Here is a 14052-nt window from a genome sequence, read left to right as displayed (position 1 = left end):
GCAAAAGGCCTGAGGAAAGAAAATACATTACAGTGCTGGCCCAGGGCAAAAAGTGTGATTTCCTTGGAACTATGGACCTGACTACATCAGTAACTTCTGGTTGCTTGGGTTTATGAGAAACTGTTAAAGCATGGAAAAGGCTGCTGTGAACATATCTTGTGAGAGGGCAGCTCTTGCTGTGTCTGATTATGGAGGTCACGCACGTGGGTCATTTGCATCAGAAAAAATGCCAGACAGAATTTGAAATGAAGTCCTTGCTGGGTTAGAGTTGCTCGATGCATCCTTCCCTACAACATCACCTTCTGGAGACAAAGTTCTTCAGTCTGTTCATCAAGTTCATCTTATGTCCAGTCATGAAATGCAACAGAGAGGTGAAAGCAGTTTAAAGAGCCCCTGCTTGCTTCGGGCTGTCCTTGGGCCACATGTCAATCCACTTGTGCAAATCTGCACTAAGAGAATTGGTTAATCCAGGATCGTGTGGAAGCAGAGCATGATTCCTTTATTTTGCTGACTCACAGTGGAGGTATCATATGCATTTCCCCATACCCTGATCAGTGCACGTGATTCCTGTATGGCAAGGAAGGGCCTGCAAGGCAGAGCTGCCCCCTCCTTCAGCCCAGCTCTGAGAGATCCGCCTCTTGCCCCTGCAGCAAGAAGTGCTTTGGGATCTGTGTGGCTCCTCCTGGAACAGCTGTAGCAAGAATAAATAAAAAAGTTATTTTCCCTCTCCCATAGCGGGTGACTTTATCTCCCCCCTTCCTTTTCAGCTTAATTAGATCAGGAGGAGATAATCTGCTGGATGCAATCCCTGACACCTGTTACGGTACAGGAGAAACTCCCTGCCTTCCAAGAGGATTACCACAGGCCTGATTACAGCGCCATGAGAGCCCCATAAACCCATGTCGAGGGCACTGAGAAGGAATTTTGTCTTAAGTCTAAGGCATCTAGAAAAGATTTCCAGCGTGTACCTACATATCCTGCCAAGGTCTCTCATAACTAGGATTTAATGTACTGGCTTGCGATAACAACCAAGTCATAAGGACTACTGCTGGCGCATTTTCTGTGTGCCAGGTCTTTAAAGTATTATAAAAAATGCTTAATATCTATCTGGCAAGGTTTCCAAAAGTACCCTTTTTGAAAACCCAAACCAAAAAAGCAGCTCCAGAGTCTTTTAACTTGCTGTCTCTGTCTGCACAGAGCAGACACCAGAATATTGCTTCCTGGAAAGGGATGATTTTAATGCATCCATTGACATGCTTTCGAGCTCAGTGTTACTGTAGACAAAGCACAGCCAGGCTTTAGCTTGCTATTGAAGCTAAAACCCACTCTACGTTGGCCTAATATCACTGAAGCTAGTTTGTTGCTAAAAATCCCTTTGGAGGTACCTCAGCAGTTTTGTTTTGTGAAACAAATAATGAAACGAGAAAGTATAATTTTGCTTTAGGGTGTTGTGAACACCATTGATGAATATTTGTAAATGTCTCAGTGAAAATCATTCCAGTCCCATGACTGTATTTCACCATGAAACAAGGACAGAGCAATTAAGAGATCCATGAAACACACAGCTCTTCACAGGAGGAAAAAAATAACTTTTTCTAGCTCTGTCCCAGGGTCAAACATTGCACTGCCTGGGCTCTCTGTGTGCCAAGGTCGGGTCCCAGCATGCACAGTCCCCAGCACAGGCTGTTAAATTAAGGTGCAGCAAGCCAGGAGCACAGTTCAGCAGCACCCAGTCTAGAATGGGCTTGAAGCCTGGACAAAGCCAGCCTGCAAAATACCTCATGAGCATGCCTTCAGAAAGAGTATTGTGTTGTGGAGAGGTTATGTCTTCTCTCCATCCCGTCCGCAGGCCACTGAGGAATCTCGTTTCTGCCAGCAGGCTCCTCTGATCAGAATCTCCTCCAAATGGGAGCACAGAAACCCTTTTTTTGAAAGCAGCAGTTACTAGTTCAAGGGTGGCATATAGAAAACCAGCCATACACACAGCCAGAGTTCCTGTGTTGACAATGACAAAAAACCTCAAATACCTTCCTCCCTTTCCCTTCCCCTCAACAAAGCATTAGGGCCTAATGCTGGGGCTTTCAGCCTATAAATTCTAAGAGGAGGATGGAGAAAATGAGCAGAGGAGGAAAAGTATCAACAAAGGCAGCTTCATTTATCTGATTCTGAAATCCACCAATACAGATTTTTCAAGTGATCTGCAACTGCCCTGGGAAGGGGTTGGCCTTTTGGCTTGTGACCTCCCGCTGCTCACTTGCTTAGCTGCTAAAAGCCTCAGTGAAAAAAGGTGACTTCTGCTAAACAGAATTAAAAATAATGACAACGTGTGACATTTCCTCAGCAAAACTTTTATATACTAGAGGAGTATTTCTTTTTTATTAAAAAAAAAAAAAAAAAAGAAATAAAAACCTAACAAGTACAGATCAGGCAAATGGGGCTGTCCCTCCTGCACTGGCCCAGTGCTGTTCTGACCCCATTAGCTGTCACTGGGCTGCAGGGCGCATGCATCAATTTCACACCCAGCTGCAGGGTATCCAAACCAGCCTCAATCAGAGATTTCTCCAGACTCATTTTGCAGAACAGGTAGCTGGATTTGTTCTGATTTTTAATAACCTGCGTTATGGTTATGCATGCCTGTGTGCGCAGGAAGCACTGTAGCCAGCATAAAGCATCAGGATGCGTTCAGGGATTTTGCTTGACAGACAGACCTTCCACAAAGGAGGTGATTGAAACAAACCTCTGTAATTCAGCAAGTGTCCTTTGGAGACGTGGGGCAGGAGTAAACCTGAACCAGTTCGCTGAAAATGGAAAAGACTGCATCTATAGAGGGTCAGGCATCCCTGAAGCTTTAGACAATCCAGGTTTCCCCTTTCAAATTTTTTGGGTTGGCTCTAGTTATAATACTGAATTGCTAATAAAATTAATTAGAAGCGTCGTAAGTTGGTCATCCCAGGAGTCTTTCTGTGTGAAGCAGTCATTAATTATTCTGACGGGGATTGTCTCTCTTTCTATTTACAGGCTGGCCGTGGGCAACACTGACTGTTCTCGGGTTCCTGTACTGCTACGCTCACGTGGGGATCGAATGGGAACGCACGTACACTGTGAACTAGGGGTGAAGCAGAGCGACGAGTTTCATGGCAGCTTACAGATTGATGGCTTACTACACTGGATGTCTTATCCGCAGAAGAATGTGCCAGACCAAGTACTTGGTCAATGCATCAAAACTAAAAGCTCATTTAGTTCATTCCGGATTGTGAATTCAGGAGTTTAAGCAGAAACACTAATAATGGGCTATCGAAAGGGTGGGGAGAAATTATGAAGCATTTTGAATGATGTTATTTTTATAAAACAGCAAGTCTGTGACTGTACACTGAAAGCGTGCACCTCAGAATATGTATTTCATATATGATAAAGACTGTTTTTATTCCTTCCAATATCTTGCTGCCTATTTTGACGTACCGAAGAAAATTCTTTTTTCCTACATTGCACAATCCAAAAAAAAACCTTCCAATCTCTCTCAGCTTCTGTCCAGGGGCACACAGGGCTGTGCCCTGCACTTAAATTACTTGTGACAGGCAGGATGCTCATCAGTTCGTTTTGATTGCTTTCTGATTTAAGGTAGAACATTTTTCGTGTTCTCACTGCTTGCAGTTTTTCAGCCTTAAAGGACTTTCTACTTACTGTAGCAAAGTCTGCTTTTTCTCTTTAATTCCTTCATTTAAACACTTCTTTTTTTTTGTAGTCTTAATAGTGTTTGTGTTTGATCATTAAAAAAGAGGAAGGCAGGCCTTAAAAAAAATAAATGCTGCACTAGGAGCAGCATTGCAAGAGCTTTAAAAATAAAAAATAAAATAAATAAAAGGCAGAGTTGTCTGTTACACTGGCACCAAATGAGCCAGAGCTCCATGTCCTTAGCCTGCAGCCAGACCTGTCACAGCAGCATCTTTGTTAAAACACGGGGTAGCCCAGAGCTGGCAAAGTTCTGCCTGTCTGGTTACGAGCCTTAAGGCTGTGAGTGCTGGCACTTGCTGCTTTCCAAGGGGAAGGGAGACCCTACCCACCTCTGGTACAAGGGGCATCTCCCAGTCTGTTCCCTGTTAATCAGCCTGAAGGCCTTTAGTTACATGGCTAGGCTTTCCTTTAGGCACAGCAGAAGGCCACCAGCCCTGGAGAAGAGCGCAGCTCCTGCTGAGAGCAGCTCCTGCACCCGTAGCAGCAAGACTCCTCTCCCAACTTGTTCCATGCCCCCGGCAGCCGTCCCAGCCTGCTGGGAAGCACAGATGAGTGTCCTGCTGTCCATCGCTCCTGCAGCTTTGGACAAGTCTGATCGAGATCATCCCTTCAGCAAGAAATTCAGTCCCTGGGATAGGCTTCAGCTCGGTGCCTGCATTTCTGATGTCTCTGCTGCTCTGACACCTTTTTCCCCTTCATTTGTTGCTGCAGAAATAAGGGCAGAGTCTTCAGCTGACTACCTGTCCAGAGGCCCAGCCTTTCCCTTACTGTTTCAGAGCAGAACCTCCAGCCCTTTATTTTTAGGGAAGGATTTTTCCACTGTGCAAATGCAGTTATTTCCCTTGGAAGTTATCTCTAGGAGATATGATGGACTGTTGAAAATAAGACGCACCATGCGTGCTGCCTGGCCAGAGACGTGGCCCTCTGGATTGATTTATGGTGATTACAGGGATCCTCTCAGCCAGAGAAGTATTTTGCTCTCAGCCTGCAAATTTTCTAAAAAGATGTGAAATTGGCCTCAGCTTTGGAGTAGCACTGAGCTAAGGGCAAGAACCTCCTGAAACTTAACTCAGACTTTGTAATTAAGTGGAATTAGCATTGGAGTGAAAAGTCATGAGTCTGTTCCTCAGTCTGATCAATTACCATTACTGCATGACACGAGTGGCTACTGAGTGATGGGATTCTAATTTGTATGCGTGCAAAATGCCCTGCTCTAATATGGCAATGACCCTGAAGGTCAGCTAGATTATGCTTCTTTCTAAAACAAAATTGTTTTTTTATATGTATTTTTTCAGTGCTTTATACATCTTCCCTAATTTTGTATCCTTTTCTGTTTCAAAAAATAAAGCTTAAACTGACAGTTGTTTTGAGAACTGTGTCTTAGAAACCTTCAGTTTGGCGTAAGAAAAGTTGCTTCCCTGCCAGTTAGAAACCCCAATGAACTGGAAGCCTGCAGGATAGGTGCAGTATAGGCTGGTTGTGCTTGTCTCCCTTGTGCACATATGGAGCGTGCATTTCCTGATGGGGTGAGTTTAAAAAGCAAATACACCTTTGGTAGATTAGCTATGGTGACATTTCAGTGCGTGAAGCTTCTGTGAGTGGTCACCACGAGTAGGATGGAAGTAAAAGGATGGAAGGAAAATGATGCTTCCCTTTATAACGTTGCTAATCTGATCCATAGTCAAAAGGATGAAGATTGCTAACACAATTTAAGAAATAGATACTATTTCTTGTAGTTTAAATATTTATCATCAAAGAAATAAATACATTTCTTCACTCTCAGTCTTTCCAGGGGTTCATTTTTCCTGCTGCTTCAAAGTATTTATTTCACAAACGAGCCCACTCACAAGATTTCTGACCCATCCTGCTTTCTAAGCACCAATAGGCCAGGCATGAGGCACACTTGGTCACCCAGACAGCTCTGTTAAGAGCACAGGCTGTGCCTGCAGCACTCTAAATGTGTGTAGTCAGCTATACCTTCAGCTTGGAGGCCCGTTCCTCAGCATGACCTGCACATTTTCATTATCACATGGTGCCTGCTGGAATTGAAATCAGGTGGTAGCCAGAAGTGCTGTCCTCCATGTCCTCTGTGATGGTTGTAGGGAGGTGGGTGTCTGCAGGGGCTTGGAAGAGACAGAAGACCCCAGTTGCCAAAGGAAAAAAAATAAAATAATAAAATAAAAGGTATGGAGAGGAGGAGAAGATGACTTCCAAACACTAAGGGAAAGCTAATTTCAGGCCCTAGGAAACAGTTGACAAAGAACTTTCCAAATGGCCTTTTCAAACCAAAGGGGAGGCAATTGTAGGCTGGGGGAGGCGGGGGCAGTGCTGCTGGTAGCCCTGGAAGTCAGGAAGTCAGAGACTGCTGTGACCGAAAGCACGAGGTGGTGGCTGTGAAACAGCTGGGCAGGCGCCTGATGCCTGCTGACAAAAACAGGTCAAAAGTGATTGTGAAAAGCATGCCTAAGCAACTAGCAAGCATCGCACGTATGGCTTTAGCAGCTACCACAAAGCTGCAGCAATCAAGTCACGCATGCATGTATGTGTTCATCCCCTACCCCCTACTTGGTTAACAAAGTGCTCACAGCCATAATTATTACTGGGGACGGCAGGATTACGCTAAGTGGCTCTTTCTTTAATTCTGCATTGATTAGAGGGCAAGCGAGGCTTTGCTCACGTATCTTTTTCACATCTCAGAGCTAAAAGCAGATTAGTCGGAAAAACCAGCTTACCACAGGTCATAAGAAAAACAGCTTAACTATGAAAACCTGCAGCAATTTTGTTATTAGTCATAGCAGTCACACGGTGCCCCTCCTTTCCCTTGCACACCCGCTTCATTTCCTCCATCACTGCTGCCCCTTGAGCTGGCTGCAGCTCACACTTGCTAACAGGAGGCTTACCTTCCTCAGGCATGCTGGCGTGATTTTCCTCAAGGAGCTGTGAAGAGCGAGGGGATTGCTATGCGTGGTGTGTCACAGCTTCTGCCTGTGCTTTATAGTCAAACACCCCCCCAGTAGCGCTGCCTGTTATTGCTCTGCAAAATAACTCTCTCCGCGCACAGCCGCTTGTTAGTCAAGTCATATATTTTAATGCAGCAGGGACAGCTGAAATACTGCTTGCCACAAAGCCTGTGAAGAGCTCTGCGTCTGTAACACCTGTGAGGAATGAGGGAAGAGCTGCATTACAACAGTTTTGCTTGCATCAAAAGACATCTGAGCCCAACCCTCTCTGGTGCCCCTCTCTGCCAACCCCCTTCAGGCTGGGGTGCCTGGGGCACTGTGGGCTCCTGCACCCATTTCAGCAGTTTCAGCAGTAGCTGCCTGTGGATGGGTGTCTTGGCTAGTTACTTGTAAAAGGAAGCAAAGATGAAGCCAACTGCTCTGCTTGAGTTTTCCGCTTTCAGCAAAGGAGATAATGTTGAGCGAATGTCCTGCTGAGAACAGCTAACACCGAGCTGTGTCCCAGCCATGGTGCTGCGAGTCACCAGCACCTGAGCTTACTGCAGGTGGACCATTAGCTCAGGCATCCCAAGCCTGTGCCTGAGCCTTGTCAGCTCCAAGCATGAGCAGATTCCAGGGATGCCTCCAATGCCCAGGAGGAGAGGGAGAGGAAAGAAAAAGCCTAATGAACCTGACCCATGTGTTTTAGGAGAATAGTCTCAAGGTCCAGCTTCCAAGCAGCTTCAGAGCCTCTTCATTCAAGGAAGCTCCCACAGCCCTCCAGCCTCCTGTCAGCATCACTGGCCTTGGAAACTCTTGCTCCAAAAAGAAATGGGCTCTTGCCAACAGAGAAAATGGCAGGGTGTGAACTGCATGGCTGCATTACATAAGGGAATCCAACACACAGATACTTGGAAAACCTCCTCATTCCTTACACCAGGAGTCACAAAGCTCTGGATGAGAGCAAATAAAGCTAACAAGAACGTTTAACAGGCAAATTTTGACCACAAATTTGGCTGCACCACTTTTCATTACATTTGGGGCCAGTTGGGGTCTGAGTATAAATAAGCTTAGGCACTGGTGTACCAGTTCCTGTCAGAAATTGGTCACATAAAAATGGGGTACCTGTGGCATATGAATTCATGAGCAACATTCAGAATACAGGTAACAAAAATACATCACTATCTACAGGGATTTAGGAAAAGCTTTACATATGGTTGGGTAGCTGAAGTGAATCACTGCTGACAGGTGCATCATGCAAGCACTGAAAAATTAAAGTTTACTGAAGAAATAAAACAGAGACATGACTTTGGTTATAACCTGTGAAGTTTAAATTGCACCAGCACTCCCTCTAGATATTTCTTGACAAAATTAATTAATTTTTATGGACCACAGAACTGATATCCCTGCACTAGTGCATTGGAGTTTCCAAATTAGATGGCAAAAATAGAACAACTGGAAATGATATTTGAAGCCCAGAAACATCCGCACCATTGGTGAAGGAATTTAAAGGGAAAAATCCTATGGAAAGAAGAAGCTTCAACTGATTCTTTTTTAGACTGCTGCTGGAAGAGTTAAGTTTGTTTTAAATGCACAGATAATGTGGGAGGATTACCTTATAGTAATCCAAATTGCACAGACATAAAACTACACATTTACGAGACAGTTTTTTTCAGTGGTATTATTGCTAATTTATAGTTACAGGTTTCTTTGTTCTTGTGGCAGTAGTATTTGTGCTGAGGTAGTAGTTTGTGCTGAAATTACAGGCTAATAATGTTCATCTGGTCACATCTCTGCTTCAGGCTACTTCAGCCGCCTTCCCTCCAGCCTGGCATCCTGCCCCAAGGCCGCCCCTTTGGTCAGGGTCAGTTCTTGCTGCAAACACAGAGGCTGGCACAGCCTCGCTGCTGCCCTGGCTCACGTCTGCCCAGGGCAGGTTGGCCATGCATCTAGTGCAGCCCCACTGGGGCTCTGCTTTGCCGCAGGCCCATCGTGAAACACACTATGAAATGACAAAACGCAGGAGAAAGAAACATGGGGAAAACCCACTGTGGATTGGGCTCAAAGGGTTATAGTAAATGGGGTTACTTCAGGCTGGCAGCCTGTCACCTGTGGGGTTCCACTGGGCTGCATTTTAGGGCTAGTTCTCTTCAGTGTTTTCACAAGTGACTTGGATGTAGGCCTAGAAGGGGCTTTGAGTAAGTTTGCAGATGTTACTAAAGAGGAAGAAGCTGTTGACACTGTCAAGGGTGGAGAGGCCTTGCGGAGAGATCTTGACAAATTAGAGAGCTGGGCCATCACCAGCATTATGAAATTTAACAAGAGCAAGTGCTGGATTCTGCACCTGGGAAGGGGCAACCCTGGCTGTATGTATAGACCAGGAGACGAGATGCTGGAGATCAGCCCTGCAGAAAGGGATCTGGGGGGTTGGGTCAATGTCAAGTTGAATATGAGCCAGCTGTGTGCCCTGGCAGCCAGGAGGCCCAGCTGTACCCTGGGGTGCATCAAGCACAGCACTGCCAGCTGGTTGAGGGGAAGGATTGTCCTGCTCTGCTCTGTGTGGCCTCACCTCGAGCGCTGCGTGCAGTTCTGAGCACCACAACATAAGGAAATAAAACTATTAGAGAGTATCGACACTACTATTACACTCAACACTAAAGAACATAAAACTATTAGAGTGTATAGGAGGGCTACAAAGATGGTGAAGGGCCTAGAGGGGAAGACATATGAGGAGCAGCTGAGTCCCTTGGTTTGTTCAGCCCCGAGCAGAGCAGGCTGAGGGGAGGCCTCATGGCGGCCTGCAGCTCCCTCACGAGGGGAGCGGAGGGGCAGGCGCTGAGCTCTGCTCTCTGGGGACAGCGACAGGACCCGAGGGAACGGCATGGAGCTGGGACAGGGGAGGGTCAGGCTGGGGGTTAGGGAAAGGGTCTGCACCCAGGGGGTGCTCGGGCACCAGGACAGGCTCCCAAGGGCAGTGACTGCTGGAGTTCAAGAAGCATTTGGACAACGCTCTCAGACACATGGTCTGATTTTTGTTTGGTCCTGCGTGAAGCCAGGAGTTGGACTTAATGATCCTTGTGGGTCCCTTCCAACTGAGGATGTTCTATGATTCTGTGAGTCTGTCACTTGGAAACCCTAGGACCCTTCAGCACAAGGGCCTCTGACTGCACTTCCTTCCAGCCTGGCAGCAAAAGCAATGGTTTCAGGAAACTGTTTTTAACTTCTTCAAGTCCCAAACGTGCTGGAGACCCCAGTGCTCCAGATAGTGATGTCCCAGTGGTAGCCCAGAAGGTCACCAAGGACATGTGAGCAAGCAAGCTCTGGGTCCTGACCTCAAAACTTGTTGAGATGTCTCCTGACCCACACTTGGCACTCCACCATTGGTATTTCTGGCCAGACTTTAGCAGTCTTTGCTCAGGTTTTTATTCTCAGAGTTCCTCATATCCTGACCATATCCTGTCAAATGCTTGTGAAAACTGAGACCTACAAGGATTTTCTGTACAAAGTCTTGCTTACCTTCAGTGGTTATGCCAATAACCGATGACATAAAAAAAATTGCAGGTTAAATATGAACACTGACTTGTTATACAGGTTTTAAAAGTATGAAAAGCATCCAAAATAAAATACTGTACTTTTTCCTTCCATTCACCCACAGATGGTAGTCACCACTACCACAGTAATGAAAACGCTACTGCTCATTGCCATGGTGGCAGCAAACAAGCAAGTCTCACAATCCCACTCATTGTTAAGCTTTTTTGGGGAAAGCATCAGTGAGATTTCACAGCACTCACATAATTCCACCAGGACCCCCCCCCAGTAACTTCTGCCTCACCAGAGGCCGCAAGCAAAGGGTGCCATGATCCCTGTCCCCACCTACCTGTTGCCCTCACTTGTGAACAAGTGTCCGTGGTCCCACAGCCTCTCATTGGACATGCAGAGCTAAAGACATTGTGTCGGGGAGAACCATCATCATTCCCCCCTTGGCAGGTCCTACCAAGGGCTCCTCCTGCTCCAGAGGAAGCCAAGCCTAAGGTGAGATGGGGCCAAGGTGCCTCAAGGGAGGGATGTGGCACGGGGTAAGCATGACTGGCAAGGTAGTCAAGGTGTTCACTGCCTGTCCCTTGCTGGCCCTTTAACATCTGACATCTCCCTTCAGTTTGCCAAAGGCACTGTCATCCCACAGTTTAACCAACATAGTGGAGCAGTTTTTAAAATTCTTGTTATCCAAAAAATGAAAGGTGGACAGGGTTTACCAACAAGGGGATGAAAGCTGATGCCACCCATAAGTATTGTTGGAGATCCAGGGGTGTGCCTAACCTCTAAATTTGGCACAACAATCTATTACAGGCCTCATGTTCAGAGCACTGACAGCTATAAACATGAATTTAGGGTCCATGCTTTTGCTACATGGTATGCTTCTTCCATGTGCTGCCATGACCTTAGACTCTTTTTACACCTGGTCACCTGCACTAAAGTCAGAGCAACCAGCCTGCAGCTACTCCAAATGCCTGACTACAGATGTGTTATTTGCTGTTCATGAATGAGACATGACCACCCCAATTTTACAGATCCATTTACAATTCTTGGTGCCTGAACTGTAATTTCATGCAGTAGTTTATGTACAGTTTCTTCACAGTTGCCTAATGGGTGCTTTTTTCAATTTAGCTTTCAGCTGAGCTGTTTCAGTTTCCATTCCTGTCTCCATGCTTCCAATAGCCAGGTTCAATATGGATGCATGTGCAATACCATGCTGAAGGAAAAACAAATAATTTATTTTTGGCCTGGGGCTACATACAGATTATCTTAACTCTCTTTCTTATCCTCCTGCCACAGCTGACAATTCTCAATAAACTTTCCTGTTATCATTAGTTCCAAAATACCTTCTGCTTAACTGTGAAAGTAAAACTCTCACACACACAAAAGATACTGGAGAGGTTTGAAAGCGATCTGTGTTTTCCTTCATTGTAATCCACCGCTTGCAGAGAACCAATTCTTGCCCAGCTGCTGAGCCCACAATAGCTCCCAGGTTTAATACCACACTCAGTGTGCTACCGCTGCTGAGCATTTCTCTCCAAATGGTGACCCCTGCTGAAGAAGAGGCCTTAGTCCTCTGTTTATGGAAAGGCCACACTTGACATGGATCCTCCAGCAGCGTTTCCTTCTCCCCAAGTTGTGTATTTCAGCTATGAGGAGGGGATGTGGAGGCAAATCCCTGAACCAATACCCACCTCCCTTCAGATTCACATCTACAAATGCAGTGATGGTCACAGGTGCAACACATCCCCCTAGGCAGGCGTTAACAGCAAAGATGTGCCTTCACTTCATGCCTCATCCAATGGGACCGAAACTTTCATCTCTGGTCATTTTAAGTAAAACTGTAAAAGTGATTAAAGCTAAAAAGAAAAAAGTAAAGAACAAGGAAAAAAAAAAAAAAAAAGGAAGGGAAGGGAAGGGAAGGGAAGGGAAGGGAAGGGAAGGGAAGGGAAGGGAAGGGAAGGGAAGGGAAGGGAAGGGAAGGGAAGGGAAGGGAAGGGAAGGGAAGGGAAGGGAAGGGAAGGGAAGGGAAGGGAAGGGAAGGGAAGGGAAGGGAAGGGAAGGGAAGGGAAGGGAAGGGAAGGGAAGGGGGAGGAAGAAACTGTGGAGAACAAGAGAAATGTGTCACCTCACAAGCAAGCTTTCTCTGAGGTTGTTCCTGCACTCCCTTCCTCCATCTGTACCAGGTGGGATTTCTAGGGTGAAAAGCTGAGAAGTTACCCTCATGGACGAAGATGCTGAAGTTAAACTTGTTTTTAAACCTACACCTGTGCCATGGGGGGGAGAGGGGGGGAGAGACGCACTTAAATTTGAACATGGCTGGGCTGTAGGAGGGCTTGAATTTGACCTTGATTAGGAAGGGGGAACAGGAATGGAAAAGGAAAGAGGATTAAAAAAAAAAAGACAACCCTGAGCAGGTGTATTTTGCAGCTGTACCTGTGCACAAGCGTCCTCATATTTGCTGCTGACAAACACGTTCGGAGTTTGTTTACTCTAATGCCTTCTCTGTCTCCCTCACTGGTTTTTACTCTGTCTGTCTTTGAGGAATAGGACAGGTTATTTCCCCCAGCCTCTTCATCCCATCACAGAGGCCGTGCTGAATTATAATGAAGGGAGCAGAAATGCAGATGAACAATATTTGTTTGCTGTTATTGTCCCTACGCCCTATGCCTGTTGCCTTTAACGCCCTGCCACAGCAGGCAGCCATGAGCACCATGGCACCCCCGCGTCCCTCAGCATTGCCCCACGGGACGGGCAGCTTGGCCGGCCAGCCCAGCCTCGGTGGCAAACCAGGCACAGCAGCAGCTGCAAAATTCACAGTGGCCAAACAAGATAACACTGCCTCCCCAACAGCTGCAGCAAGTGGGCGAGGGGTGCCCGGCTGGGATGGGAAGGGAGGGAGGTGCTGGAGGAGGTCGCTCGGCCTGGCACAAGTGCCAGACCAGAGCTCTCCTCCAGCCACCCACCGTCAGGTGTCTTGGAGGTGCTGCCCTTTGCACATGAGCTTATGCTAAAATAGAATAGAGCAGGACCTCCTTTTACTACTCAGACTCTGTCGTGTGCACACTGAGACCTGGACATGTCTCCCCTTGCACAGTCTCCCTCCTGCCAGAGGTGGCTGACAGAAATCTCATGAAGTTCAACAAGAAGTGCGGAGCCCTGTACCTGGGGAGGAACAACCGCAGGCACCAGGGCAGGCTGGGGGCCACCCAGCTGGAAAGCAGCTTGGCAGACGAGGACCTGGAGGTCTTGGTGGACACAGAGGGGAACACAAGCCAGCAATGTGCCCTTGTCACTAAGAAGGCTGATGGCATTCTTGGCTGCTTTAGGCCGGGTATCACCAGCAGGTCAGGGGAGGTGGTCCTTCCCCTGTACTCGGTGTTGGTGAGGCTGCACCTGGAGCACTGCATCCTGTTCTGTCCCCCAGTGCAAGAGATGTAGTGGAGGGGCCACTGTAGGGCCACCAAGATGATCATGGGGCTGTGGGGCTGGCAAGGGGAGGGCAGCAGGGACAGGGAACATTGTCTGAGCCATGCTATCTGTCCCTGCATTAAGTCGAGCTTTTGACACCACCAGGGAGGCTGCTGAGCACATAAAGAGCCTAAGCAAAGTAAAAAACTGAGAGATCAGCAAATGGGAACAGCAGCCTTCAACGACCTCAGAATTAAATAAAAAAGTGCATGCCTTCACTCTGTTACTCTCCCCTGTTCTAAGTACAGGGAGCACAGTATATAACATCAGGCAAAATAAAGCTGAGACTTTCATGCTGGTCAGTGAAATAGCAGCAGCTGAAGATCCAGTCACAGCACACACTGTTGTGGATGCAGAAGTGATGGTAAAAATAGCT

The 14052-nt window shown here is 46.9% G+C and overlaps 1 protein-coding gene across 1 annotated transcript in view; it reads left to right on the top strand.

Annotated features, from left to right (window-relative positions):
• The window catches only part of HHAT (hedgehog acyltransferase), a gene marked incomplete at both ends in the record, with an annotated part of 164728 nt that extends 161618 nt beyond the window's left edge, over positions 1-3110 (top strand). The window contains one exon of the mRNA XM_084283411.1: positions 3019-3110. Coding sequence (XP_084139537.1) covers positions 3019-3110 — 92 coding nt within the window. The remainder of the gene's footprint in view (positions 1-3018) is intronic.
• Positions 3111-14052: the final 10942 nt, after the last annotated feature.

The sequence above is a fragment of the Netta rufina genome (assembly GCF_964035555.1).
Source record: "Netta rufina genome assembly, chromosome: 3".
Taxonomy (NCBI): Eukaryota; Metazoa; Chordata; class Aves; order Anseriformes; family Anatidae; genus Netta; species Netta rufina.
Note: the sequence above shows the minus strand (reverse complement) of the source record. Positions and strands in the feature narration are given on the sequence as shown.